This window comes from Athalia rosae, chromosome 5 (assembly GCF_917208135.1).
Source record: "Athalia rosae chromosome 5, iyAthRosa1.1, whole genome shotgun sequence".
NCBI lineage: Eukaryota > Metazoa > Arthropoda > Insecta > Hymenoptera > Athaliidae > Athalia > Athalia rosae.
In genome coordinates, this window is record NC_064030.1 from 17,979,770 (window position 1) to 18,003,671 (window position 23,902).

Consider the following 23,902-nt stretch of genomic DNA (forward strand, 5'->3'; position numbering starts at 1 on the left):
CTTTCTGGCGTTTGACTTTTGCTGAGCAGCGTAACTTTAACTTTTTTGTTCCCTGATTCCAGTTCCAAAAAAGATGATGGAATTTTCGTCGTGCACCAAGAGAGAAGGATATACGGATTCCAGGATTTCCTCGGGTCGTTGTTTGACCATTTCTGCATGCAAATGATCTAATCGAAGACCGCACCATTCAGCACGAAGAACTTTGCAACAATTATGACCGATTATTGATGTTTCCTGATGAAATAATCTCATATATAGTTAAAGATTGAATGCTGAGTCTATTGTATGATATGCCGGAGTAAATTAAAACCGTCTGTCGCTTGAACTTTCGCTTATTTTGTACGAATATGCTCGCTAAGTTGATTCATTAGTCGAATTATTCAACGTATGGCGTATTTTCTATTTTTAAAAGCAAAGAAATTCTGATATCTTCATAGCTCTTAGTCGTTGTTCAATTATGTAATCAGACTCTAGTTTCCAAGATCAAAATACAAAGAAACACTGCGTGAACATGATTTTTTCTTCATTCCCCATATTTTTTCTGGATCTTTTTCCATTTTTAATTGATCCTCGATTATTTGGGCCTCCTCCATGTCCTGCGAGTTTTTAAAGCCATGCAGCAGGAGTAACACAACCTTACACTTGTTTCCATATTCTTGCCGGAAATTTTCTATTTTTTTTTTGCATTTCCTGATTTTTTTGTCGATTTTGAGTCAATTTTTCAATTGATCTGCCAATTAATGCATCTTTTGACATTCCTGGAGGTGTCCTGTGATCCAGAGACGATGAGACGTCATCCTGGATTTTTTTCTGATTTTTCTGATTTTTTGCGATTTTTTCCTATTTTTTCCGATATATTAAATTACGTTTGAATTTTAGCGCCGCTGGTCACGTGGCCGCACTCGCCGATACAGCTAGCGCCATGTGGCGGATTTTTCGTGAACTACTAAAGCGTCTAGCCTCGTGACGGGCCCCACTCGCCTCTCGACCACGTGGTCGGGTTGCAGGTGGCGCCATCTTTTTTTAGTTCGCCGACATTCCGAAAGATGGCGCTGGCCGCAACTCGTTTTAGTAGTTCACGAAAAATCCGCCACATGGCGCTAGCTGTATCGGCGAGTTTTTAGTTCACCAAAAATCCGCCCATGGCGCTAGTGTGGTCACGTGACCAGACCACGTGACGTCACAATGGCGGAAAAATTCAAACATAATTTAATATATCGGAAAAAATAGGAAAAAATCGGAAATAAATCCAGGATGACGTCCCATCGTCTCTGGATCACAGAGAATCTCCAGGAAGACCGAAAGTTGCAGTAATTGGCAGATCAATTGGAAAATTAACTCGAAATCGAGAAAAAATCAAAAAATGCAGGAAAAAATAAAAAATTTCCGGCAAAAATCTGGAAACAAGTTCAAGATTGTATTACTACAGCTGCGTGGCGTCAAGAGCTCGCTGGACTTTGAGAAACTCCACTTAGTTATTAAAAATTGAATAAAAATTCAAAAAGATTCAGGAGAAGAGGGGACAATAATAAATAATGATGACAGAGCAGTAGTTGTATGTATTCTGATCTGGAAAACTAGAATTTCATTACAAAATTGAACAACGACTAAGAGCTAACAAGATATTACAATTTATCGATTTCTCAAAGCAGTAGAGTGCAGCAAAGTCAATTAATTTGAACAAAGGATTAGGATTTCCATCGTTTCTGAGCCTTGAACTAGAGTTCATTATTGACTCGAGAATCGATAAAAGCAAAGACCAGGGTCTCCGATTCTGCAATCTTGCTAGCATGATGCAGCATATGTTTCAAATGTTTTAAAATACCTCATCCTGATATTTTTGAACTTACGAACATGAATCTGTCGAATTAAGTGAGCTACGACTCAAAGGTACAGAGATATGTCGTCTTCTCTGCTCATTACAGTGCAAGATTTGCGATCACTCGATCAATTTAATGAGCAAAATATTCTGGAGAGCACAGTCGGATTTCTGGGCTCAAAATGTGTAAGAAACCAAAGCGCAGAATATCAATCGTGCTTTCTCGACCCGAAGGAGCTGTATTCTTCGCTTTCCAAATGTCTGCAGCAATCTTATTCTCACGTAGTTTGTTTGCAGCGACTCAAATCCGTCGACTCAATCAAGACACGACTCGAAACCATCGAAATATCTTGATAATTCTACGTTCTGCAACAAAGAATTAGCTTATTAATCGACAGGTCGTTGGATAAATCAAATTAAGTAGCAGCTGTGGATTCTCAAACTCAAAATACATGACGATACCTATATCACGGCCTCAGAAACACGAGCGTGTCGACTGGACCGAGTAATTCCTGATACTCGTCGAGAGATCTTCATTTTTTCGCTCGGAAATGCGACAAAATGGCCATAGCGTGCAAAGTTCAGTCAAAGAACAGCATTTGTTCCTGAAACAAGTATAAATATTCCAATGTTTATAGATTTCCACATGCTGAAAGAGCCAGAAGCCAACAAACCTGCATTTTTCATTGTGACGCTGCATCCATATTCAAATAAATTTGACAAGTAGTTTCGCTGTTGCTTGAATCTGTTGTCCATCCCATAAATTGCACATGCCTAAACACTGTCGCCTCTGATCCTCTGACTGTCTTCAATTTCGAGACCAAGAATGTGATTACCTGAATGAAGAAATATCTACAATTACATGTCATCATTAGTATTCGTAAACGTCAGGGTTGTGTTCGACTTCGATTTAGAGGCTAGGCTCCGATGAAATGTCAAAGGTGTGTCACGAGTTTTTAATTAGTGAGTTTTTAGCAATTGTGTCGATAGCAATACGGTTTTTCACTGGACTGATGAAACTAGAAGGTATTATAATTGATCCAACCCATTGCGAACTGTCGTCAATACTCTTCTATTCTTCCAATTTTCTCATGGGATACTTAATCACCTTAGCTGCCAACAAACAGTGTCATCAATCACCTGGGAAATTCTGTATACCGATTCTTCTGAAACAAATATGAAACATTCTAATGGTTATGAATTTCTGGATGCTGCAAGAGCCAGAAATCAACAAACCTGCATTTTTCATTGAGACGCTGTATCCATTTTCAAATAAAATTGACACGTAGCTTCGATGTTGCTTGGTTCCATTATCCAGCCCCAAAACTTGCAAATGTCTGAAGACTTCAGCCTCTGATCCTCTGACTGTCTTGCATTTCGAGACCAAGAACGCAATTACCTGAATGAAGGAGTAATTATAATGACATGTCATGATTAGTATTCGTCAACGTCAGGGTTGTATTCGACTTCGATTCAGAGGATATGCTCCGATGAAATGTCAAAGGTGTGTCACGAGGTTTTTAATCAGTGAGTTCTTGGATCAGTAAGTTTTTACGCCATGTAGCTAGAGTAGGACGACCTTAGACTTGTTTCCAGATGTTGACCGGATATTTTCTATCTTTGCCTTCCTTGCCTGATTTCTTTTCGATTTTGAGTCAATTTTTCAATTGATCCGCCAATTACCGCATCTTTTGACATTCCCGGAGGTGTCCTGTGATCCAGAGACGATGAGACGTCATCCTGGATTTATTTGCGATTTTTTCCTGATTTTTTGCAATTTTTTCCCATTTTTTCCGATTTTTTAAAATATGTTTGAATTTTAGCGCCGCTGGTCACGTGGCCGCACTCGCCGATACAGCTAGCGCCATGTGGCGGATTTTTCGTGAACTACCGAAGCGTCTAGCCTCGTGACGGGCCCCACTCGTCTCTCGACCACGTGGTCGGGTTGCAGGTGGCGCCATCTTTTTTTAGTTCGCCGATAATCCGAGAGATGGCGCTGGCCGCAACTCGCCGATACAGCTAGCGCCATGTGGCGGATTTTTCGTGAACTACTAAAACGAGTTGCGGCCAGCGCCATCTCTCGGATTATCGGCGAACTAAAAAAAGATGGCGCCACCTGCAACCCGACCACGTGGTCGAGAGACGAGTGGGGCCCGTCACGAGGCTAGACGCTTCGGTAGTTCACGAAAAATCCGCCACATGGCGCTAGCTGTATCGGCGAGTTTTTAGTTCACCAAAAATCCGACCATGGCGCTAGTGCGGTCACGTGACCAGACCACGTGACGTCACAATGGCGGAAAAATTCAAACATAATTTAATATATCGGAAAAAATCGCAAAAAATCAGGAAAAAATCGGGAATTAATGTAGGATGACGTACCTTCGGTTCTGGATCACAGGGAACCTCCAGGAAGGCCGGGAGATGCAGTAATTGATGAATCAATCAACAAATCAATTAAATTCGAAAAAAAATCAGGAAATGCAAGAAAAATTAGAAAATATTCGGTCAAAATCTGGAAACAAGTCTAAGGTCGTGTTACTCTAGCCGCAGGGCGTCAAAAACCCACAGGACATGAAGAAAGTCCACTAATTCGTTCAAAATTAGATAAAACTTGAGAAAGATTCAGGAGAAGAGAAAAAAATAATAAATAATGATGACAGAGCAGTAGTTGTATGTACTTTGATCTTGAAAACTAGAATCTGATTACATAATTGAACAACGACTAAGAGCTAACAAGATATTACAATTTTATGACTCCTCAAAGCAGTAGAGTACAGCAGTCAATTAATTTAAACAGAGGATTAGTATTTCTATCGTTTCTGAGCCTCAAATATGTGGAAAACCCGGAACTTTGGGAACTAGAGTTCATTATTGACTCTCAAATCAATAGAAACAAAGACCAGGGTCTCCGATTCTGCAATCTTGCTAGCATGATGCAGCATATGTTTCAAATGTTTTAAAATACCTCATCCTGATATTTTTGAACTTACGAACATGAATCTGTCGAATTAAGTGAGCTACGACTCAAAGGTACAGAGATATGTCGTCTTCTCTGCTCATTACAGTGCAAGATTTGCGATCACTCGATCAATTTAATGAGCAAAATATTCTGGAGAGCACAGTCGGATTTCTGGGCTCAAAATGTGTAAGAAACCAAAGCGCAGAATATCAATCGTGCTTTCTCGACCCGAAGGAGCTGTATTCTTTGCTTTCCAAATGTCTGCAGCAATCTTATTTTCACGTAGTTTGTTTGCAGCGACTCAAATCCGTCGACTCAATCAAGACACGACTCGGAACCATCGAGATATCTTGATATTTCCATGTCTGCAACAAAGAATTAGCTTATCAATCGACCGGTCGTTGGATAAATTAAATTAAGTGGATTCTTAAACTCAAAATACATAACGATACCCATATTACGGCCTCAGGGACACGAACGCACTGAAATGTAACCAACTACATTTCAGTGCACGAACGTGACGACTGGATCGAGAGATTTCCATTTTCTCGCTCGGAAATGCGACAAAAAGGCGATAGCGTGCGAAGTTCTGTCAACGAACAGTATTGCGAATCAACCGGGAAATTCTGTTGTTCTCTTTGAAATAGGAAAGAATATTTCAAAGTCTGTACATTTCCGGATACTGAGAAAGCCGGCAATCAGCTTACCATCTTCCATTGAACTCTCGATCTCAATCTACATAACACACGTCTTCATCAAATTTTAGTATCCGTTCGTATAGCTCTTTTCATTTTCCTTTATTGTGGATCCACGTCTTAGGGTGGATCCGATTCTTAGAGTGAGTCATGCATCCCCTGAACAGCTGCCAATTCTTCTTCGATTGTTCAAGCGCCTGAGTTCACTCAACCTGAGGGTGTTGACACGCGTGCAATGTAGGATGGGGATGCCGAAGATGTTCATGTTGTAGCTGAAAAAATCCACACAAAATTTAACTAAATTTAGTTCCTTACAAAAATCCCAATCACGTCGACGGTCGATTGCACGATTTGGATTAAAGGAAAGAAACATTTTTGCAGAGCGAGAAGGCGTGCGGTAAAACCAGAGCTTGCAAAGGGCAAAAAGAAACGCACCCTAAACGATACCGAACCACCAGAGTGAAAAACTTTACTCAATATCATCATGGAAGACCGACCGATACGATCAGGGGGACGGAAAGCAATGATCAAGAATTTCATCACGATTTTAGAAAAATTACTCGCAGCATGAACAGAATTATCGAGCCCAATCTTGCGACCAATAACGGACAAGGCGACGCGGGAAAATTGGTTTGGGGCTACTGCAAGGGATGGTGGCCTGGTAAGAGAAGCTTTTTTCTTCAAACGTTTCTGTTTAGACCTGCAGAATATGATGCGATTCCGTTTTTGTATTTCTAGCGATTATAATTACAGCTGAAGAAGTCGGGATCGAAGCTAGAGAAGATAAAGTGGTAGTTTTTTGGATAGGTGAATCCTTAATATCCCCGGTAAGAGTTTAGATTAGGTACATGAAACACAATCAATTTTTTACCACAGATAGCTCATGTTCATTCGCAGCTCAATCCAAAAACTCAAATCCAACCATTTTCGAATAATTTGGATGTCAGACTCTTCAAGAATCTCGGAGATGAGAAGTCCATGGAGGATATCAAAGAATGCCCCTTCGTCGCCACTATTACGGTAACACTGATTTTAATTAACGAGTTCAAAAACTTCATCGATAAAATATTCTTACTCTTTCGCAGCTACTCTCACTGCATTTGAAAATTCCGTTGACCGTTCCTTACCTGGCATGGGCGGAAAAAAATTTGACTGACAAAAAAATAAGTGCGTAAAAATTTTGGCAACTCGTCTGGTAAAAAAATTAATGCAACGAAGCGTTTTAGTCACGCAAATATAATCGTCTTCTACGTTTCAGTCAACGATATTAAATTCTATCCATACCCGACTGATATTGGCAAGCGACTGGACGAGCTGAAGCGTGCTAATGTGAAAATCACCCAGAGGAATGCAAAGTTTGAGAAAAACGCGAGGAATAACGGTACTTTTGAGTCCGACAAATTTTTCTCTACCTACTCCAAAAACAAAATTCAATGTTTAACATGAATAACTTTAGAAAAGGCTGCTAAATCCGGGGATAAATTATCCAAGGATATCGTTGCTAAATCAAGCAAGGATCCGCTGTCGAATCCTGCTGACGTTCTTCCCCTAGAAGATCAAAAACCGGGTACTCTTGTCTGGGGAAAACTTGACGGTTACAGCTGGTGGCCAGGTAAGAACATTAATGAACCGGTAGCTGAATTTCACCACGAAAAAGCTGAACTTATAATATTATTTCATCATCTCGCAGGAATGATAGTCCACAACCACGACTGTGGCAAAAAAGAACCGTCTTTTGGTTGTCAGTGGATAATGTGGTACGGTGACTACCAGTTGTCGGAGGTAATCAAATTTGAGATCCTCTTTCGACCATCGATGCCCTCATCTGATTTATTCGCATGGTTTAAATATCGCTCGATTTTCAGGTGAACTATATGAAATTGATGAAGTTCAACGAGGGGATAAAAAAAATGTACAATTTCATAACCGTGTCCAAAAAAGAAATATTCATCGACGCGGTTTTGAGCGCTTGTAAAGTATGTTCAACAGAAATAACATAAGGATTTGAAAATGGTCGTCATTCGCATAATCGTGGTATTATCCTATGTTCAGGATTATTGTGCTGATTTGAATTTCGACACCTCAACTTGGACTCTGAATGACACGTTGTCGCGTATCTCGTTGTTGAACCATCAGCAATTGAGCCAACCGAAGGAAACAAACAACAACGTAACTCACAAGTATTCGACCCTCATTGCAAATAAGTTAGCCGGAATGTCCGACGAAGATGACAGCGAACGTGGAAAGCTGCTGAAGAATCGCGGTGAGTAAATTAGCGATACCCTGTCCAAGAAGTATCGTCTCGACGCAAGTTCACCTCGTTTCAGACTCCCTTCCGAGAACATCTAATTGGTGCGTGATTTGTTGCAATATTTTGAACGGCGAGCTCCATAGTCATCCTTTTTTTGAATGCTACATTTGCACCGATTGCATAGTAAGTTCCTGACGATATTGATTTTTATTAACAAAGATTGATTCAGATCTACCTTATAATTTTTCTGTGAAATATTACAGGAGGTGTTCAAGGCGACAATTTTTGCTTACGGTGAGGACGGTAAATGCGTGAGTATATTTATTTCACTCTTAAGCCGCGTTACCTGTCCCTGTTTTTACCAAAACTTTTGCCCTCAATTCTTATTCGTCATTTTCTAATTTCATATAGTTTTACTGCACATTGTGCGGCAGCGCAGGGACCGTCCTGGTGTGCGATAGCTGCGACTGCCCGCGGTGAGTGTGAAATTTACTCCAACCTTCACGAACCCTCGAAAACGTCTGACCACTTTTTTTTAATTGTCAAATTTTCAGAGTTTATTGCACACCGTGTTTGAAGTATCTCATATGTCCCGAGGGGTACAAGCAAATTCCTCACGCAAACCCTTGGCTGTGTTTTTTGTGCGACGATAAGAGCGACTCCAACAAAAATCGACTGATCGAACCAAGAATTGATTGGAAAACAAGAATTTCAAAACTATTCCGTCCTAATCAATCGGACACAAGTCCAAGCGACGTCAGAACTTACGATGGTCAGAGGAGGAGAATACGTGTCCTTTCATTGTTCGATGGGATGAGCACAGGTAATTAAGTGTTTGAAAATTTGTTGTTTTCTTTCGTCTCGATCAACGCCACGGGTTTTCAGGATTGGTGGTCTTGGAAAAACTAGGCATAGAAGTCGAGGATTATTACGCCTCTGAAATTGACGAAGATGCGGAAACTGTGAGTCTCGTACGGTTCGGATCAAAAATTCACCGACTGGGTGACGTTAGAAATATTACCAAAGACGACATAAAAGCAATAGCACCGATTGATCTACTGATCGGTGGTTCACCCTGCAACGACTTGAGCATCGCCAACCCGAACCGACTGGGATTACATGGTTAATTCGAGAAAAAATTAATGAACGGTTCAATCTAATTTCAATCGTCTGAAACGTCTGTACTATCGAAATTTCCAATTTTTCAGATCCGAATGGGACTGGTGTTCTTTTTTTCGATTACTGTCGAATAAAGGAACTAGTCACCAAGGCGAACAAGGATCGTCACTTGCTCTGGTTCTTTGAAAACGTGGCCTCGATGCCGAGCAAAGACCGACTGACCATAAATGAGTAAGTTGTAGCAACTTACCGTTGATAATTTTCATCTTTGGGATAGAAAAAATCTGTAGGTGATAGAAACTCTGGGGCTCTTTCGTGACATTGGTTATTTTCACATAGATATCTCCATTGCGAACCAAGACTGATAGACGCTTCGGATTTTTCACCCCAACATCGTCCAAGACTATTTTGGAATAATCTGCCGATGGGCGATCAATTTCCACCTCTAGATCTGTGCCAAGATCTGCAGAGCGTCTTGACTCCGAATTGCAATCGACACGCTCTCGTTAAGAAGATTCAGACAGTCACAACAAAAGTCAATTCTCTGAAACAAGGTGACGTCGAATTATGTCTATCGTAGCTTTTTTTTAATTTTTCAATAATCGATCATCAATCATAATAATGGGTAAAAATTATTATTTTTTCTTCAAATCCAGGCGTGTCCTTGCAGAAACCCGTTTTAATGAACGGACAGCCTGATTCGTTGTGGATAACGGAGCTGGAGGAAATTTTCGGATTTCCCAAACATTTCACAGATGTGAAAAACTTGTCGGCAACTAAGAGGCAAAAATTGATAGGGCAGTCTTGGAGCGTCCAAACGATTACCGCCCTGTTACGACCGCTTTGCTACTTCTTCGCTTCGAAATTTCAGATTCACGATCTACGAGAATCGTCATCTCCATGAGTAGTATTAAGTTTCAAGGAATCTCGAGGATATGTCTTCCGTCTTTTTAACTCTACTGTGATTTACGAAACTGTAACTTAATCAACGCTTATTATACGCATGATTTTTAATTGAAAACTCGTTTTTGCCTCTGAGAATCATTGAATAATCTCAATTCATATTACTTTATAGTTATATGTAGTATATAGAATGAAGCATTCTTTAAACTCATTTTTTATTGGTTCAGCATGAAAAGTTTCTGTATACTATTCATTGTTCTCATTCTCCAAAGATTTGATTTTGAATTTTTACCAAATTTCATTAAGTTTGTTGTGACAATAAGTTGCTGTGCAAGATTATTTATACTACTTATTATACGTATTTTTTACTAGTATAGGTACCCCTGTGCTTTGAATGCTGTGAAAGTTTAACCAAACTGATAATAGCTTGTAAAACATTTTCTACACTAAAAGTTGTCTTGGTGCAATATCCATCATTGTTTCAAAATGAAAAAATTAAAAATCAAAAAGTCTGTAAACAGTAACCTAATTATTCACACACAAATATGATTTCGGCTCATGAAATTTCTTCATTATCAAAGGAACAGATAATCGGTCTTCTACCATTTACTATAATGGAAAACGAGGATAAGTCTAGAGCAGGATTTTGTTTCATCGAATACTTTTTGTGTACAACATAATAAAAAATTTTGCTAATGTCCGGGACTTATCATATACAGAGGTCTTTTAACCAAAGTACGTATACACAAGATTTTTAACTATGAAATGGAATGCAAATAGATAACTAAAAAAGGGCCTGGCGTCCATCTCATTTTTATCTCCAATGTAAATCCATGTTCACACAGCTAGTCTGCATGTTGTGTGGGTGAGCCATAATACTGCCTAGCTCCATTCCAAACATAATGATTACAAAATGAGTAACGTGATTCCATTGTGAAAGATCTTTATTACCTGATCATTATTTGTGTGCTCTGTCAAGGTAGATATGCATAGAAAGTATCTGTTATCGTAGGAATTAGAATCTAGGACAGGCGAAAGCTTGTAAAAAAAAAACGGAAGTATTAGGTGAATATGTAATGGTATAACCTTGAAAGCGTGGCATCGTCCAAGTTCCAATAACGTTTTGCATGATTTTTTCACTTTTCGTAGTTCGATGCCTTCAATTATCTGACACAAATGCACATCGCAAGCTCGCTAGACATCATTAATTACTGATATAAAGTTTAATTTTTCAGCTGAAGAAATCATGGATCAGTAATTTTCGATTTTTCACAACAAAATCACACGACTCATGCTCACGCGAGGTTAATTTGGAAATAAAACCATCGCTTGCAGCAGCCCTTGGTCGGATTGATAACTGTTCTGAGTCGTTCCCTTTTTCCCTTGCCCCTTCCTAGCGACCGGCATTTTTTTCCCTTCCTTGCGATTTACATTTTTTTCGCAACCTACTTTACCGTCTTGGTGACGGACAAGCAGGAGTTCTGCAATGTTGACATTGCGGCGTACAGTACGTTGATTTTATCAAGTCACTAATCAGAATAAATCCATTATTAATTCAAATTATTCATGACTGATGAATTTTTATACATAATTGATATTTTCAGAATAGCAACGAAACAAAATCCACGAAAAAGTACAACAAACGTTCTATAAGTAATTTACAAGTACTCAAAGCCTACTCAAGGAGCAAAAAACCATTTATGAAATTTGAATCGAGTCCAAACGATAACTTTGGCCTGGATCATGACTACGCTTTGATCAAAAATGCTAAAACTAATCACAAAGCTTTTAATGTTAAGACCGAAGAATCCGAATCAGAGACATCGAGCGATGATCTAGAAGATCCTCTTCCGAGTCAGGGCCACAATGGTTCTTTCAAAATCAGCTACAGTGACGAGCTTTTTGTAGAAGAAGCTCAGTGGATTGATGAAGAGCCCAAAATAGTTTCTCTTCAGAATTGGCTGCAGCTACCAGATACTGGTAGTTTGTACGTGGATTGTGATGTTGTCGGTCCAAATGAGGTGGGAATATATTCAACAAATTGTACATATGATCCTAAAATTCTCTACCACGAGGAACCTCTTTCAATTCAAACTTCCAACTTGAGTGGTACAAATTCTCCAACATCTAACAACTCTTTGGAAAATGCTCCGTTTGCCGGGGAACGTGATTCAAATTCACAAGATTTGGGAAGCGGAAGATCGAAGAAAGATGACAAAATTCAGAGGATAATCACAAGACGACAATATGGATCTCATCGAGAAAGTAAGAGAAGACAATATGGAGATAGCAAAATCTTCAACATGCTAGATCTGGGCTTGAATAATCAAGAATCTTACCATGATGGTCGAAGGATCACACGTAGCTTAAATAAATCCTCCGAACGACAAAAGATTTGTGGGAATACCGTTCAAGGCAACATTGGGAAATTAGTTTGGGGCTTTTGCAAGGGCTGGTGGCCTGGTGAGTAAAATTTATTTGTGAAATCAAGACTAATTTATCCAACGTAAATTTCTTATAAAGTTCAGTTAAGATTTTGCCACTGGTCTACAGATTTCTGTATCACTTCAGAACCAAGTTTTCTCGCCTCATTCAGCTTTCCATTGCTTGTTTAGAACCATCTTAAACGTGAATTTCTCTTTCTCATGTCCAGCCATAATAATTGAAACCGAAGCTGTTGGAATTGCAACTCAAGAGGATAAAGTGTGTGCATTCTGGTTGGGCGACAACCTGTTCTCAATGGTAACAAAATACTGCTGTTCCAGAGGAACCATACATCACAATTGTACTTAATTCATAGTTGACTATACATCCATATTTTATTACAGCTGAATGAGAAGACCCAGATCGAACCCTTTTCGACAAATTTGAATGGTAGATTAATTAGACACATTACAGATCCCAGAGCTAGCTGCGCTCGGAGAAAAACTTCGTACTACGCTTTGAAGGTACAAATAATTTGATTAAAAATCTCTAAGATTCTCGCGCGATATCTATTTCTATTATACTTCACAGTTACTTACAAAATATTTGAAAGTTCCGTTAACAATTCCTTACGCTGCGTGGGCGGAGAAGCATCTGCTGCGTAAAAACCTTGGTGAGCAAAATTTTTCGTTATTTATAATCATTGACTCTGTAGATTTGAATTTATGTCGTTTTTGTCTTGCAGTAGACGAATTCAGATTTTATCCATATCCCAAGGACATCCAGCATAGGTTGGACCAGTTGAAGGAGTTGAATGTTAAAAAGACAAAAAAAAATGCCCGTAATCAAGGTATGGATAGACATCCAAAATTTTCTTTTGCTTTTTCAAATATAACTCAAGCTACATATTTTCCTATTCATTACAGTTGACTCCAAGTCCTCTGCCGAACGTTCTTTGCAAGATAACACCGAAAAAACCTTTCGGGATAATGGTGATGTTATTTCCAGTTATGTTTTTTTTCGATTTCTGAATTCCTTTCTCTACTGTCTCCTTCTCCTACACTTTAATTTCCAGAGTATGAATTTTTGTTACATTTATTTTTAATATTTGTTGACGGTTTTCAAAATAATAATAACAGCTAAATCGCGGAGTAAATTATCCAAGGATTTTGCCCGCAAACCGACAAACGAACCGCCCCCAAATCCTGTCGACGAACATATTCTACCACTGATGGAACAAAAGCCCGGTGTAATTGTATGGGGAAAATTAACGGGTCATAACTGGTGGCCAGGTAAGCTTCAACAACTCCGCCTCTTACGTGATCAAAGTATATCCTGATTTTCTGAATACTATTCGCAGCAATAATAGTTCACAATCACGACTGTGGTATGAAAGAGCCCATCTTTGGATGTCAGTGGATAATGTGGTACGGCGACTACCAATTGTCGGAGGTAAATTAGGAATCACGTGAGAGTCGACGAGTATCAAATTATTATGTTCAACCAAATTTATTTCTAGGTCCATTATCTTAAGTTGATGAAGTTCGACGACGGGATGAAAAAGATGTATGACTACGTATCTCAGTGCAAAAAGGAAAAATATATTGATGCAGTTTTGAGTGCTTGCAAGGTATGTTTTGAACCACAATTAATTGCTGCGGATTCATAATTTCGAAATTCTCATTCAGGATTACGGTACTCGTTTGAAGTTTGAGACAGCAAAGTGGACGATGGATGATATATTGTCCCTCTTTAACGAGAGCTTGGAGAAAATTCAGAAGTCTGACAATGACGGAACTTTAGAGTCCAAATACTCGGAGCTCATCGCTGCAAAATTAAAAGAAATCAAATCCAACAGAGGGGTTGCAGGGGAACGCGAACGACGGATTCAACATTGCGGTAAGCTAAAATATTACGGAGTTAATATTCGCATCAATTTGGAGGCGAAAAATATAATCTCTACGGAACATGACGGATGAAATAAAGTTCTGATCACGCTTCTCTGATAGAATTCCATCTCGTTTTCAGATTACTTCAAGATTGCCCTTGACGGAACACCAAAAACTTTAGATTCTTTATGCGTGATTTGCTTGGAAATGACGGACGAGGGAGTGCTGAAACACCCATTTTTCGAATGCGTTGTCTGTGGCAAATGTATGGTGAGTTATCAAACGAAGACGATTGTCCATAAAAAAAATTGGTACGAAAACATCTCTCCATTTTTATATCACGTTGTTCCGCGATTTACTATCATAGTGATTGGTTCAACATTATCATTCTAGGAAGAGTACAGGGCAATAGTTTTTGCATACGGGGATGACGGTAAATGTGTGAGTATGACTTTCGTTGACACCTTGCTTTCCTAACTTGCAATTATTTATACGACATTTATCTAATTTTTTTCGCATTTGTTCCAGTTTTATTGCACACTTTGTGGCGGTGCTGAGACCGTAGTTATGTGTGACAGTCGAGATTGCCCCCGGTGAGTCAAATGTTTCAACGTGTTTGCGACGAAGAATTACGTTAAATCGATAGTTTTTTGCAGTTATGCACCCCATCCGATGCCATCTAATTACATTTTTATTCGCATTTGTAGAGTTTATTGTACCGCATGCTTGAAGTACATCATATGTCCTGCGGATTATGAAAAGATTCTTCAGACCGATCCTTGGCTGTGCTTTCTATGTGTCAAATCTGGCAATTTGAATGACAATCAATTGCTCAAATCAAGGTCTGATTGGAAAACTAAAATCGCAAAACTGTTCTCTCCAAATAAATCCGGCACAAATCTTAACGACGTCAGAACCTATAATGGTGAGACAAGGAAAATGCGCGTACTTTCTCTGTTCGATGGAATAAGCACAGGTAAATTGAGCGACGGAAAACTTGGTATTCTTTTCTGACACAATCTGTGTTTCTAGGTTTGGTGGTTCTGGAAAAGCTTGGTATAGAGGTCGAAGACTATTACGCCTCTGAAATCGATATTGACGCACAGACTGTCAGCGCTGTTCATTTTGGATCGAAAATACACCGCCTTGGCGACGTCAGAAATATCACCGAAGACGATATAAAAGCAATAGCACCGATAGATCTGTTGATCGGGGGTTCTCCGTGCAATGATTTGAGCATTGCAAACCCGAACCGATTAGGATTGCATGGTATTTAGTCAACAATTGAAAATAATGAAAATAACGTTGAACAACTTTTTCGGAATTGAGGATTTTTACCATTTCAACCCCATTTTATCATGGCAATTAATTTTTAGATCCGAACGGAACAGGTGTTCTTTTTTTCGATTACTGTCGGATAAAGAAACTAGTCACCAAGGCGAACGAGGGACATCATTTGTTCTGGCTCTTTGAAAACGTAGCCTCGATGCCGAGCAAGGATAGACTAGCGATTAACGAGTAAGTTGATCATCAAGCTTTCCAAGCAAACCTTCTTTGTTGATTGTTATCTTTTCAATTTTTATAATCCTATAATCAAGAGCAAATCACAGCCTTCTAATTGCTTTGCAATATCTTTTTGATTTTTTTCCCCTTCTATTACTTTGATATTCTAATTTCTGGATAACTATTTTCAACTCTGAGTCAATATGTGTTCTTTGTACCAAAGGTATCTTCGGTGTGAACCAACTTTGATAGACGCTTCTGATTTTTCACCTCAACATCGCCCAAGACTATTTTGGAATAATCTGCCGATGGGCGATCAATTTCCACCTCCAGATCCATCACAAGATCTGCAGAGCGTCTTGACTCCGAATTGCAATCGACACGCTCTCGTAAAGAAGATTCAAACAGTTACAACAAAAGTCAATTCTCTGAAACAAGGTGACGTCGAATTATGTCTATCGTAGCTTTTTTTTAATTTTTCAATAATCGATCATCAATCATAATAATGGGTAAAAATTATTATTTTTTCTTCAAATCCAGGCGTGTCCTTGCAAAAACCCGTTTTAATGAACGGACAGCCTGATTCGTTGTGGATAACGGAGCTGGAGGAAATTTTCGGATTTCCCAAACATTACACGGATGTTAAAAATTTGCCGGCAACTAAAAGACAAAAGTTGATCGGGCAGTCTTGGAGTGTTCAAACAATCACTGCCATGTTACGGCCACTCTGCTACTTTTTTGCTTCCAAAGTTCAGGCTCGGGATTGACTTTTAATCCTTTGCAATCAAGAGGTGACTCTTGCTCACCGCTGCTACCGGTGGTGATGTTTATTTGCATTTATTTTTATCGAAACGTTTTTTACAACGAACCTTCGGAAGTATAAAATGATTCATCTTCGTATAGCTAGTAAGATTTTTTAATCTCAAATTAATCATTCAGAGGCAAGTTTCTGGTTCGCCCAAGCGAAAATGGCCTCGAGCGCAAAGAGTTAATTTGTCATTGCAATAAATAGTCTTCACGTTCCAAAGATAACGTACAGCAGAGCGTTGCTACAAAAATTTACAATTTACACTGAGTTTTATATGCAATTTTACAATGCGGGTCAATTGAAGATTTTTAGCCCGTCAGAAAGCCTTATTGTGCCTTTCAAATTACTAAAGCAATTGATAAAGCACAAACACTCGACTTTGATCTTGAATATCTATTGAACCGATAAAGTTAGCGATAAATCATAACAGACCTTTTTTGTAGAGCGTTAAATTTCCTATAAGAAACTATACAGTCCAGAATTATAAGTATATATGTTAACGACTTACAAAATTGCAAAGAACGAGATCATATTTTCACATTTTTTTTACACTTAAAACTTCGACTGCCGTGGGGCACGGGTTAATATTAAAATTAAGGCAGGCATTTTTTTTAATATATTTTGAAACGACTTAGGACCATTGTAAAAAAAAATTCAAACATATGGAAAATAAGGACCACCCTAGTGTACGCGTAAGACGCTCTTCGATTTCCAGGTGCTTTTATAACGTGATCGTATACCGTTATAACGTTTTATAATATAAATTTATCATACAGTTATGTAAGCATGTATAACGTATAATTTGAGGACCCCTGCTATTTGGGCGCCTAGTTATGATCCTGGTCTAACTGAGTCAAACGCGCCGGTCAGCATTCTTACGAAATCATCTTTGCTACACGGTCAAAACCTAGTCGGAAATTTTGATAAAACTACCCACAGGGCTCCAGTAACCATTAGATCATTCGTACTACGGTCAAGCCACCGGTCCTCGAGGTATATGTTAGTGAAATTTATGTTTTCGTACCATATATCTATTCTTGTTGTGCAATGAAAATTTGAAAAATCATGTTACTATTGTACCAATATAAACACTCTATTAAATCTATATACCCACCAATGTCGTTTTGTTACTCGTCCGTTGGATTATTTCTTTGGATTTTTCGTCGAGAGATTTCAATTATTTTCGTTGCGTTGTCTCAACCGGAAATATCCGCGTCTTGGTTCGCGACTTGTTGGCAAATCGGCGCCCTCCTCGCTGAAGTACGGTGCGTTTCGATGGTCCGATGGAATTAGTTGAATCGGTAGGGGAATCGAACCCACCAAAAAGTTTACATAAGTCAGCTCGTTAATGGACAGAGGGGTGTTGATGAATATTCTTCCAGTCTGCAGATCAACGCCTCTGACTATTCCTGGAACCAAGAATTGAAACGATTTCGTCATTTGTAATTCCGTTTGTTTAAACTCTTTCACACTGCAGAACTTACCAAAGCCATAACAAGTCGACGTTACAGGTGGCCTTAATAACGTCTTTGGATAAACCTCTGACACATGCGGGTCCTGCGGTTCATCGGCAGTATGGTCAATTCCGCATAAAGCAACAATGTTACCATTCATCGTTGCCAGAATATGAGATGCTGGTACAAAAGCTTTAGTCAATGATATGGTTAGTTTCGACATTGAGATCCTGGAACATTGAAGACATGATTACAAAGTAGACGAGGCAAAATGCGATGGTCGAGAACTTTGAGCTTTGTACTTACGAGTAGGGGGGTGTCTCATGGATTCTTGGCACTGGAGAAAAGCTGAAATATATGCGACAAGGAGATCACATTGAGTCGTTGTGAACATTCAATATTCTATTTTGGAAAACTTACATTAATTTTTTATTGTAGGGATCCTTCTTACAGATTTGACTGAGGTAAGCTAGGAGCGTCAGTTCACGTTGATGGCGAGGTTCCATTTCCCAAAGATCTCCAGAGTTCGATTTGGTTTCGGTAAGCGATGGAACGATGTGCAGTTCGTGACTACACGGTAACCACCATGGTGAATTCTTGTCGTCCACAACCGTAAAGGGGGTCGGTGACTATAGAAGGGAATCAATTTAACATTCATCAGATTTTCGGATAAGGAAAAATTATTCCGTAAAAAAAATTCGGAGGAATTATACCTGCTCATTGATCACTTCGCTGCTGAGTGGCCATCGATAATTGTTCTTGCTTCTCACGCTGGTAATTTGTAAAATACTCGATGGCTGAATTAATTTCACAACATAGACCATCAGATCCCAACCGATTCCCTCACAAAATCCCATTGTGTTGATGACGACTGTACGACCCTGTAATCTTGGAGATTTGTTCAAATAGTCGACCAAACTTCTTACAGCTTTTGTGTAGCGTGGAACGCAATGAGCAACATTTATGTCGCCAATGAAAAGCTGATGAAACGGCATCCGTAAGTGGGTGTAATTTGGCCCTGTCAAAGGCTGGCTTACTATGTTCAAAGAAATACAACCTGGCGGTGTAAACTCTGGCTGACCAGGATCGAAATCGACAACAATGATTTCCTTTTGGACCGACAAGAGACCATTGACAATATAACGTAAGGTTGTAGATTTTCCAACACTTTTACCTCCAGCGATTAATATCCGTGGAGGAGGACCGTTTGTGTTTGAACTAAGTTCCAAAAATCGGTTCTGAATATTTACTTCTCGATATTGATCTTTTTTTAGCTTCCTTCCTACCGAGTCGTTGTATTGGAATATCACCTGTAACAGTTTCTCGGCTCTTTTGGGGTGTGAATTGAGGTAATTTGTTACATCTTCGATCTTTGGGAATAGCTTGAATTGGTAGTGATGGTCTAGGAACTTTGTTAATGTGTTCTCTAAATTTTCTAGCATAATAATGGCTCCACCAACTGGCAAGTCCCTCAATTTGTCTTGCAGGTCTTTCGCTATACTGTAATCTATCCCTTCATTGGTGAACAAATCACACAGATTCTCTGTCCCACCTTCATCAGGTTCGCCGTACGTTTCAATGCTGACAAGGCTCGATCCTCTAGGAGAGTAAATTTCAGCAGGTTCTATAGTCTGATGTTTGCTAATGATATAACCATAGATCTCAACTTTCCCAATTAAGACTTTGACACGCAGTTTTCCATTAAAGTAAAATTTACATGAAGGGTTCATTGATGCTATTACCTTATTTTGGAGGCTGTAAAACTGTGGTTTAACACTCGAGTTGATGTCCAATAGTTCTGAATCTTCGATGATTGATTGGAGAGGAAAATCGTTGTTTATTTGATTGGAATCAGATTCTTCATCCTGCAAAATGAAAGAAGTATCGGATTCGTAATCGCAACCTTCTTCTTCTTCAACAAAGTCCTTTTCTTCTTCTTCTTCTTTGTCATCTCTGTTATTTTGCAATGGAATTCTTTGCTGAGTCCAGATTCGAGCGTCTTCAGTTTCAACACTTGGCTCTGGAGATTTTACAGAGTCGTCAATTACATCTTCAACACTTTGGTCTCCACTTTGTGTGTTCATTGCTATATTTTGAACGATAGTACAGTCTGAATGTTTTGCATCAGAAAAAAGTTCATTCAAAATGCTCCCATGCCCATTAGGCTGTTTTTTATCCTTGGTATAATTTGGCGTCAGTGATTCATACATAGGAAACTTAGAAATGTATGTTGGAGTTCCGTTTAACATAGTTGGATCTCCAAATATCTTCAACTTTCTAGAAAATGGAGAGTTTTGGCTGCTCTTCTCATCTTCTACACATTGGAAACTTGAATTTTTAATAGAATTTAACGGTTGGTTCTGTTTGGGTGTGACCAATCTTTGGCGCTGCTTTTTGTTCTTCATTGGCGTTGCCTTTTTCACGGTCAATTCGTTATAACTAGATTTCAAAGATTTGAGTCTTCTCTTCTTTTTTTCCACTTTCTGCTTTCTTGTTATCTCGTGATTGTTATTCAATTTAGATCGGTTTGTAGGTGTGGCATCAGCCACTGCAGGTGTAACAGTGTTAGAGGTATGTTCCTGTTTGACGAGCCCAACATCTTCATTCCGTTTGAGAGTGTCAAGAGAATTATTTTTGAATCTATGTAACATCTTTCTTTCATTTTTCCACTGGGATTTTGGATCTATGATGCCCTTGTCGATCAGCATTTTTCTGTAATTAGTAAGTTACTTTGAGAATTAAATAAAAATGAAATTTCAACTACAAGGCCTTAGCAGTGTAACCTACAGTAGAACTCCTGCATATAATAACACTTACTTTACACGAGTTTTGAATTTCCAATCACTCCCATTCGCTGTCATAGCAAAGTTCTTTAGATCTCAAAAGTCTTTACCTTTCAACGAGTGTCTCTTGAGAAAACCGCGAAGAATTACAGCACTAAAATTACCGTCTGTGCCGCAACTTGTAACCTTACAATTTTGTTTGCTACGTTCCCTACGCACATGGCATTTGTTCTACGCAACGAGACATTTCAAAATCCCGGTAAATTCAAATCCAGGTAAAACAAAAAAGCATGGATTGACTGTGGATTTATTTTATTCAACACTGTGAACGCAGTGACTTTAAAAATCCAAAAGCGATAGTTGATCATCCAGTATTGACTGAGGATTTATCTTCAATACCAGAACATTGACTGAGAAATATACCAGATGCAACATTTTGAATCTACCGCGACAATTAGGCTCAGAATACCAGCGCCTCCGTCTTGTTTTGGAAGCTGTTTGTCGTTGACGTCAATTCATCTGTCAAATGCACTTCGGCCACGCTGCTGACAGGCGAAGTCAGGGAAGGCTAGATAGACTTGACTGATTTTTTGTGTTGATATTTCTGACTTCCAAATTCAAGGCAGAAGTTTGATAACTCGGCGATTCCGCTATACCAAGGAAAATAATTAATTGGTTTGTTGGCAATGGCGTACGTTACCGAAGGTAATTTAGAACATAAGCAATCATCAGCGTTGTGTCTTGGATGAATTAATTTTCCTGACCTCATTTTTAGATGGAACCGTCCTAAAGTCTGAGCCCTGGGGACGTAAGTTGATCACATTCTTCATGGGCGTCTATCATGCATTGTTTATGTTGTGAGTACCCAGGAATATCTCTTTAAATTCTTATCCTTTCTTAAGATCACAAATACATGTAGGTACTTGCGCTGCTGTTTAATAAAAAATCTTACTTACACCCACGTTCATTGGTCATCCATTCCTACTTTGGCATGAACTAATCTAGCGACTTGTTTACAGTGTAACATCACTGCTTAACCCAATTATCGGAATGCTAGGCCCAGGTGATTCTAGCTCCCAAAATAGCAGGTACACAAGGGACTTTCGACCAGGTTCTGGGTAAGAATAAAAAATTTATTATTGTTTCAACTCAAGTTCGAATTGAATTGCATTACCCTTATTTCATAAATGAGTAAATTTTTATAGTTCGCAGCATACTTAATCTTTTCATATTTCGATCAAGTCTACCTTGAAAATAAAGATGTTTTTCAAAGTATCTGATATTCGTTATTCTATCATTTGTTTAGACCTCCACGCCCACCTTACCGCAGACTTGGTCGACCAAACTTAGGCCCTGCCATGAACATTCCAGGAGGATGTGGCGGATGTGGATGTGGATAAAAGGGAAGCTCAACAATCCTTTGCAATTTTTATCAGTTTGAATTCAAAGTTCGGAATCGAACATTTTATAAATTGAACCAATTATACGTAATATAACTCATAGAGTCCACAGAATGATAATTAGTTAAATTTTTAAGTAAGTTCAGAATTGGGTAAAATAAACAAACATCTTAGGTGCCATTTAAAAACAATACGTAGTCATATCTATCTTTAACATTGAAATCGCATAGCAGCATTGTTTGATGAGTGCAAATCATCTGATACTGTAGAACTCGCACGATATACTATGCCGAATAAATCAGCAAATAGCATAACTTTTTTTCTATCATTTTCAATATCCATAATGTAACACATAAAATTGTAATGACAAACGATATCGATAAAGAGCAATTATTGCCCTGTAATTCTTTACAACCACTCTATCATCGATATGTTACTACCAGGTATCTGCTGAAAAGAGAAATACGACCTAAAAGTTGAATTTTTAATTCTCAATTGGAATTATTCATTACTTTCAATGTGCAATTATATGATATAAGAAAATGAAGATGAAGAAAGTCTTATATTACAGCCTATGAGTGTATGTTTAATATGTTTATAATTCTTTGTTCATTACAGATAGACAAAGTTTCAAGTTGATGTTTTTTTCTAAAATTAGCAAGGAGTCCTTTTCTCCAAAAATGGGGAACATCAAAAGATATATTACACACACGACCACTCTGAAATAATTAACAAAGTTCATCTAGTCTTTACACTATTTTTCTTCCATGACGAACAAGTGTCCCAATTTATTCCGTTATGAGGTAGCTTTGAATCCGCATAAGGATTAAACCAGGTAAGATACCATCTGTCCCCAAAAATTTCTCCTATGTTTTGACGCCACCCCAAATTGTAGGAGTTGTCATTTTTATTTCTCTCATTGGAAACTAGTCCATGGATAGCAAGATGAAAATGGTAAATGCATAAAACGCCAGTGAACATCATTCCAATGACGGTGACGATGTATAGGAGAAGGTAAAACTGCTCGATAGAACCATCGAACCCAAAGACGAATATTGCCAATGGAAATATAACTTTGACAAGAGACATGGGGAACTCAAATTGTACTCTACTCCATATAAAATAATTGTTCATAACAAAAGCATAGACCGTTGCTGCGAATAGATAAAAAATGAACATGAGGAAATATCTGTGGTTATAATGCCCAACGCAACAGCCGGTAAATATGCAGTGATGATCACGTTTCAAAATGCAAGTATTGCAGGTGGAACAATGCCACGAACGAGGTGGTGAAAATGCTTCACAAGAACTGCATAACCTCCATCCATCGCTCTTCCTTACTCCACTCACAGGCATTATTTCTCTCCTAGTGCTCGTGTCACTCAAAACGGTGAATGTGAAGTTTCCAACTATATTCAACATTATGAAATTTCCCATGAAAAAATGGAAGCAGTATGCCATTGTTCCATACTCATGAAGATCGGGCAAAACAACCCAGAGTTCAAACCAGTAAATTAGAGGCACTATTACTAGGATAAATGTCATGGAACCAAAATCACTCAGGCTTTTTGGCCAAATTCTTTTACGAACTACCATTCTTGGCTCACGTGAAATATTGCGCATTGTCTACAGGAATGATTCAACTAATCTATCGCAAAATCCACACCCGAAGAATACGCAATCCTTATAAGTGGTGTGTGTTTGCAATCAAAACTAATTCAGAGTCTCGTGATAGATTTGGACTCTGTTGGACCGCCATTACGACGCTTTTTTACTTGAAAACGCACTTGAAAATTGCCATTTATTTGTATCTGACGATGCAATGGAAGGTGGCGACTACCCTCGATTCTCGAATCTTCATTGTTGGATTAATTAAGAATCACTTGGCGCGAAGA

The 23,902-nt window shown here is 38.8% G+C and overlaps 5 protein-coding genes across 19 annotated transcripts in view; 3 read left to right on the plus strand and 2 right to left on the minus strand.

Moving 5' to 3' along the window:
- Nucleotides 1-9,584, plus strand: part of LOC105687233 (DNA (cytosine-5)-methyltransferase 3A-like) — a 26,782-nt gene extending 17,198 nt beyond the window's left edge. For 7 of the 8 annotated variants that reach the window (XR_007278482.1, XR_007278481.1, XR_007278485.1 and 4 more), the window contains one exon: nucleotides 63-510. Coding sequence is in view for 1 of the 8 variants with exons in the window: in XM_048655589.1 (XP_048511546.1) it covers nucleotides 5,855-6,134; nucleotides 6,212-6,300; nucleotides 6,371-6,493; nucleotides 6,559-6,640; nucleotides 6,732-6,854; nucleotides 6,930-7,085; nucleotides 7,164-7,255; nucleotides 7,339-7,449; nucleotides 7,526-7,736; nucleotides 7,801-7,907; nucleotides 7,988-8,035; nucleotides 8,136-8,200; nucleotides 8,279-8,547; nucleotides 8,610-8,846; nucleotides 8,933-9,074; nucleotides 9,183-9,423 (2,376 nt within the window). In the remaining 7 variants the exon portion in view is untranslated. Of the gene's footprint in view, nucleotides 1-62; nucleotides 511-5,854; nucleotides 6,135-6,211; nucleotides 6,301-6,370; nucleotides 6,494-6,558; nucleotides 6,641-6,731; nucleotides 6,855-6,929; nucleotides 7,086-7,163; nucleotides 7,256-7,338; nucleotides 7,450-7,525; nucleotides 7,737-7,800; nucleotides 7,908-7,987; nucleotides 8,036-8,135; nucleotides 8,201-8,278; nucleotides 8,548-8,609; nucleotides 8,847-8,932; nucleotides 9,075-9,182 lie in introns of those variants that run through there. The other variant, XM_048655589.1, reaches the window with a different exon arrangement.
- On the minus strand, nucleotides 5,664-21,065 carry LOC105687369 (polynucleotide 5'-hydroxyl-kinase NOL9). Of its 4 annotated transcripts, none has more exons than XR_007278478.1 (8): nucleotides 20,718-21,065; nucleotides 18,538-20,536; nucleotides 18,245-18,453; nucleotides 18,131-18,172; nucleotides 17,855-18,054; nucleotides 17,485-17,779; nucleotides 9,094-9,387; nucleotides 5,664-5,745 (listed from the first exon to the last, which is right to left on the minus strand). XR_007278478.1 is itself a non-coding variant. In XM_012402969.3 (6 exons), exons 1-6 carry the CDS (start codon nucleotides 20,683-20,685, stop codon nucleotides 17,544-17,546), a joined length of 2,730 nt encoding a protein of 909 aa, XP_012258392.2. In that variant the 5' UTR covers nucleotides 20,686-21,065; the 3' UTR covers nucleotides 16,347-17,543. The 4 variants fall into 4 exon arrangements, 1 of the variants encoding a protein (XP_012258392.2); XR_007278476.1 differs by having other exon boundaries at nucleotides 20,642-21,065; XR_007278477.1 differs by lacking the exon at nucleotides 9,094-9,387 and having other exon boundaries at nucleotides 20,642-21,065.
- On the plus strand, nucleotides 10,585-17,487 carry LOC105687368 (DNA (cytosine-5)-methyltransferase 3B-like). Of its 5 annotated transcripts, none has more exons than XM_048655584.1 (20): nucleotides 10,585-10,725; nucleotides 10,982-11,253; nucleotides 11,351-12,209; nucleotides 12,400-12,488; nucleotides 12,575-12,694; nucleotides 12,762-12,843; nucleotides 12,916-13,020; nucleotides 13,097-13,177; nucleotides 13,310-13,462; nucleotides 13,531-13,622; nucleotides 13,690-13,800; nucleotides 13,859-14,069; nucleotides 14,199-14,329; nucleotides 14,453-14,500; nucleotides 14,588-14,652; nucleotides 14,767-15,035; nucleotides 15,092-15,328; nucleotides 15,436-15,577; nucleotides 15,786-16,000; nucleotides 16,103-17,487. In XM_048655584.1, exons 2-20 carry the CDS (start codon nucleotides 11,233-11,235, stop codon nucleotides 16,327-16,329), a joined length of 3,258 nt encoding a protein of 1,085 aa, XP_048511541.1. In that variant the 5' UTR covers nucleotides 10,585-10,725; nucleotides 10,982-11,232; the 3' UTR covers nucleotides 16,330-17,487. The 5 variants fall into 5 exon arrangements, with proteins under 5 accessions (XP_048511541.1, XP_048511542.1, XP_048511544.1 ...); XM_048655585.1 differs by having other exon boundaries at nucleotides 10,605-10,811; XM_048655587.1 differs by lacking the exon at nucleotides 10,585-10,725 and having other exon boundaries at nucleotides 10,825-11,253; nucleotides 13,540-13,622.
- Nucleotides 21,066-21,146: 81 nt separating the features above from the next.
- Nucleotides 21,147-22,425, plus strand: LOC105687246 (selenoprotein K-like). The gene is made up of 4 exons (XM_012402711.3): nucleotides 21,147-21,312; nucleotides 21,383-21,464; nucleotides 21,627-21,725; nucleotides 21,914-22,425. The coding sequence occupies exons 1-4, from the start codon at nucleotides 21,294-21,296 to the stop codon at nucleotides 22,005-22,007; spliced, it is 294 nt and encodes a 97-aa protein (XP_012258134.1). The 5' UTR covers nucleotides 21,147-21,293; the 3' UTR covers nucleotides 22,008-22,425.
- A 163-nt stretch (nucleotides 22,426-22,588) lies between these two features.
- Nucleotides 22,589-23,853, minus strand: LOC105687245 (probable palmitoyltransferase ZDHHC24). Its single transcript, XM_012402709.3, has one exon. The coding sequence runs from the start codon at nucleotides 23,628-23,630 to the stop codon at nucleotides 22,746-22,748; it is 885 nt and encodes a 294-aa protein (XP_012258132.2). The 5' UTR covers nucleotides 23,631-23,853; the 3' UTR covers nucleotides 22,589-22,745.
- Between the last annotated feature and the right edge of the window lie 49 nt (nucleotides 23,854-23,902).

Excerpts from the sequence above, each read along its gene's own strand:
- LOC105687368 (XM_048655584.1), top strand. The coding sequence starts at position 11,233 with ATGTTGACATTGCGGCGTACA. Across the intron at positions 12,210-12,399 it reads TTGCAAGGGCTGGTGGCCTG|CCATAATAATTGAAACCGAA; the intron begins GTGAGTAAAATT and ends TCTCATGTCCAG. Across the intron at positions 15,329-15,435 it reads GAACCGATTAGGATTGCATG|ATCCGAACGGAACAGGTGTT; the intron begins GTATTTAGTCAA and ends ATTAATTTTTAG.
- LOC105687369 (XM_012402969.3), bottom strand. The coding sequence starts at position 20,685 with ATGACAGCGAATGGGAGTGATTGGAAATTCAAAACTCGTGTAAA. Across the intron at positions 18,454-18,537 it reads GCGAAGTGATCAATGAGCAG|TCACCGACCCCCTTTACGGT; the intron begins GTATAATTCCTC and ends TCCCTTCTATAG. Across the intron at positions 18,055-18,130 it reads CATGAGACACCCCCCTACTC|GATCTCAATGTCGAAACTAA; the intron begins GTAAGTACAAAG and ends TCAATGTTCCAG.
- LOC105687246 (XM_012402711.3), top strand. Across the intron at positions 21,465-21,626 it reads TATCATGCATTGTTTATGTT|TGTAACATCACTGCTTAACC; the intron begins GTGAGTACCCAG and ends ACTTGTTTACAG. Across the intron at positions 21,726-21,913 it reads GACTTTCGACCAGGTTCTGG|ACCTCCACGCCCACCTTACC; the intron begins GTAAGAATAAAA and ends TCATTTGTTTAG.
- LOC105687245 (XM_012402709.3), bottom strand. The coding sequence starts at position 23,630 with ATGCGCAATATTTCACGTGAGCCAAGAATGGTAGTTCGTAAAAGAATT.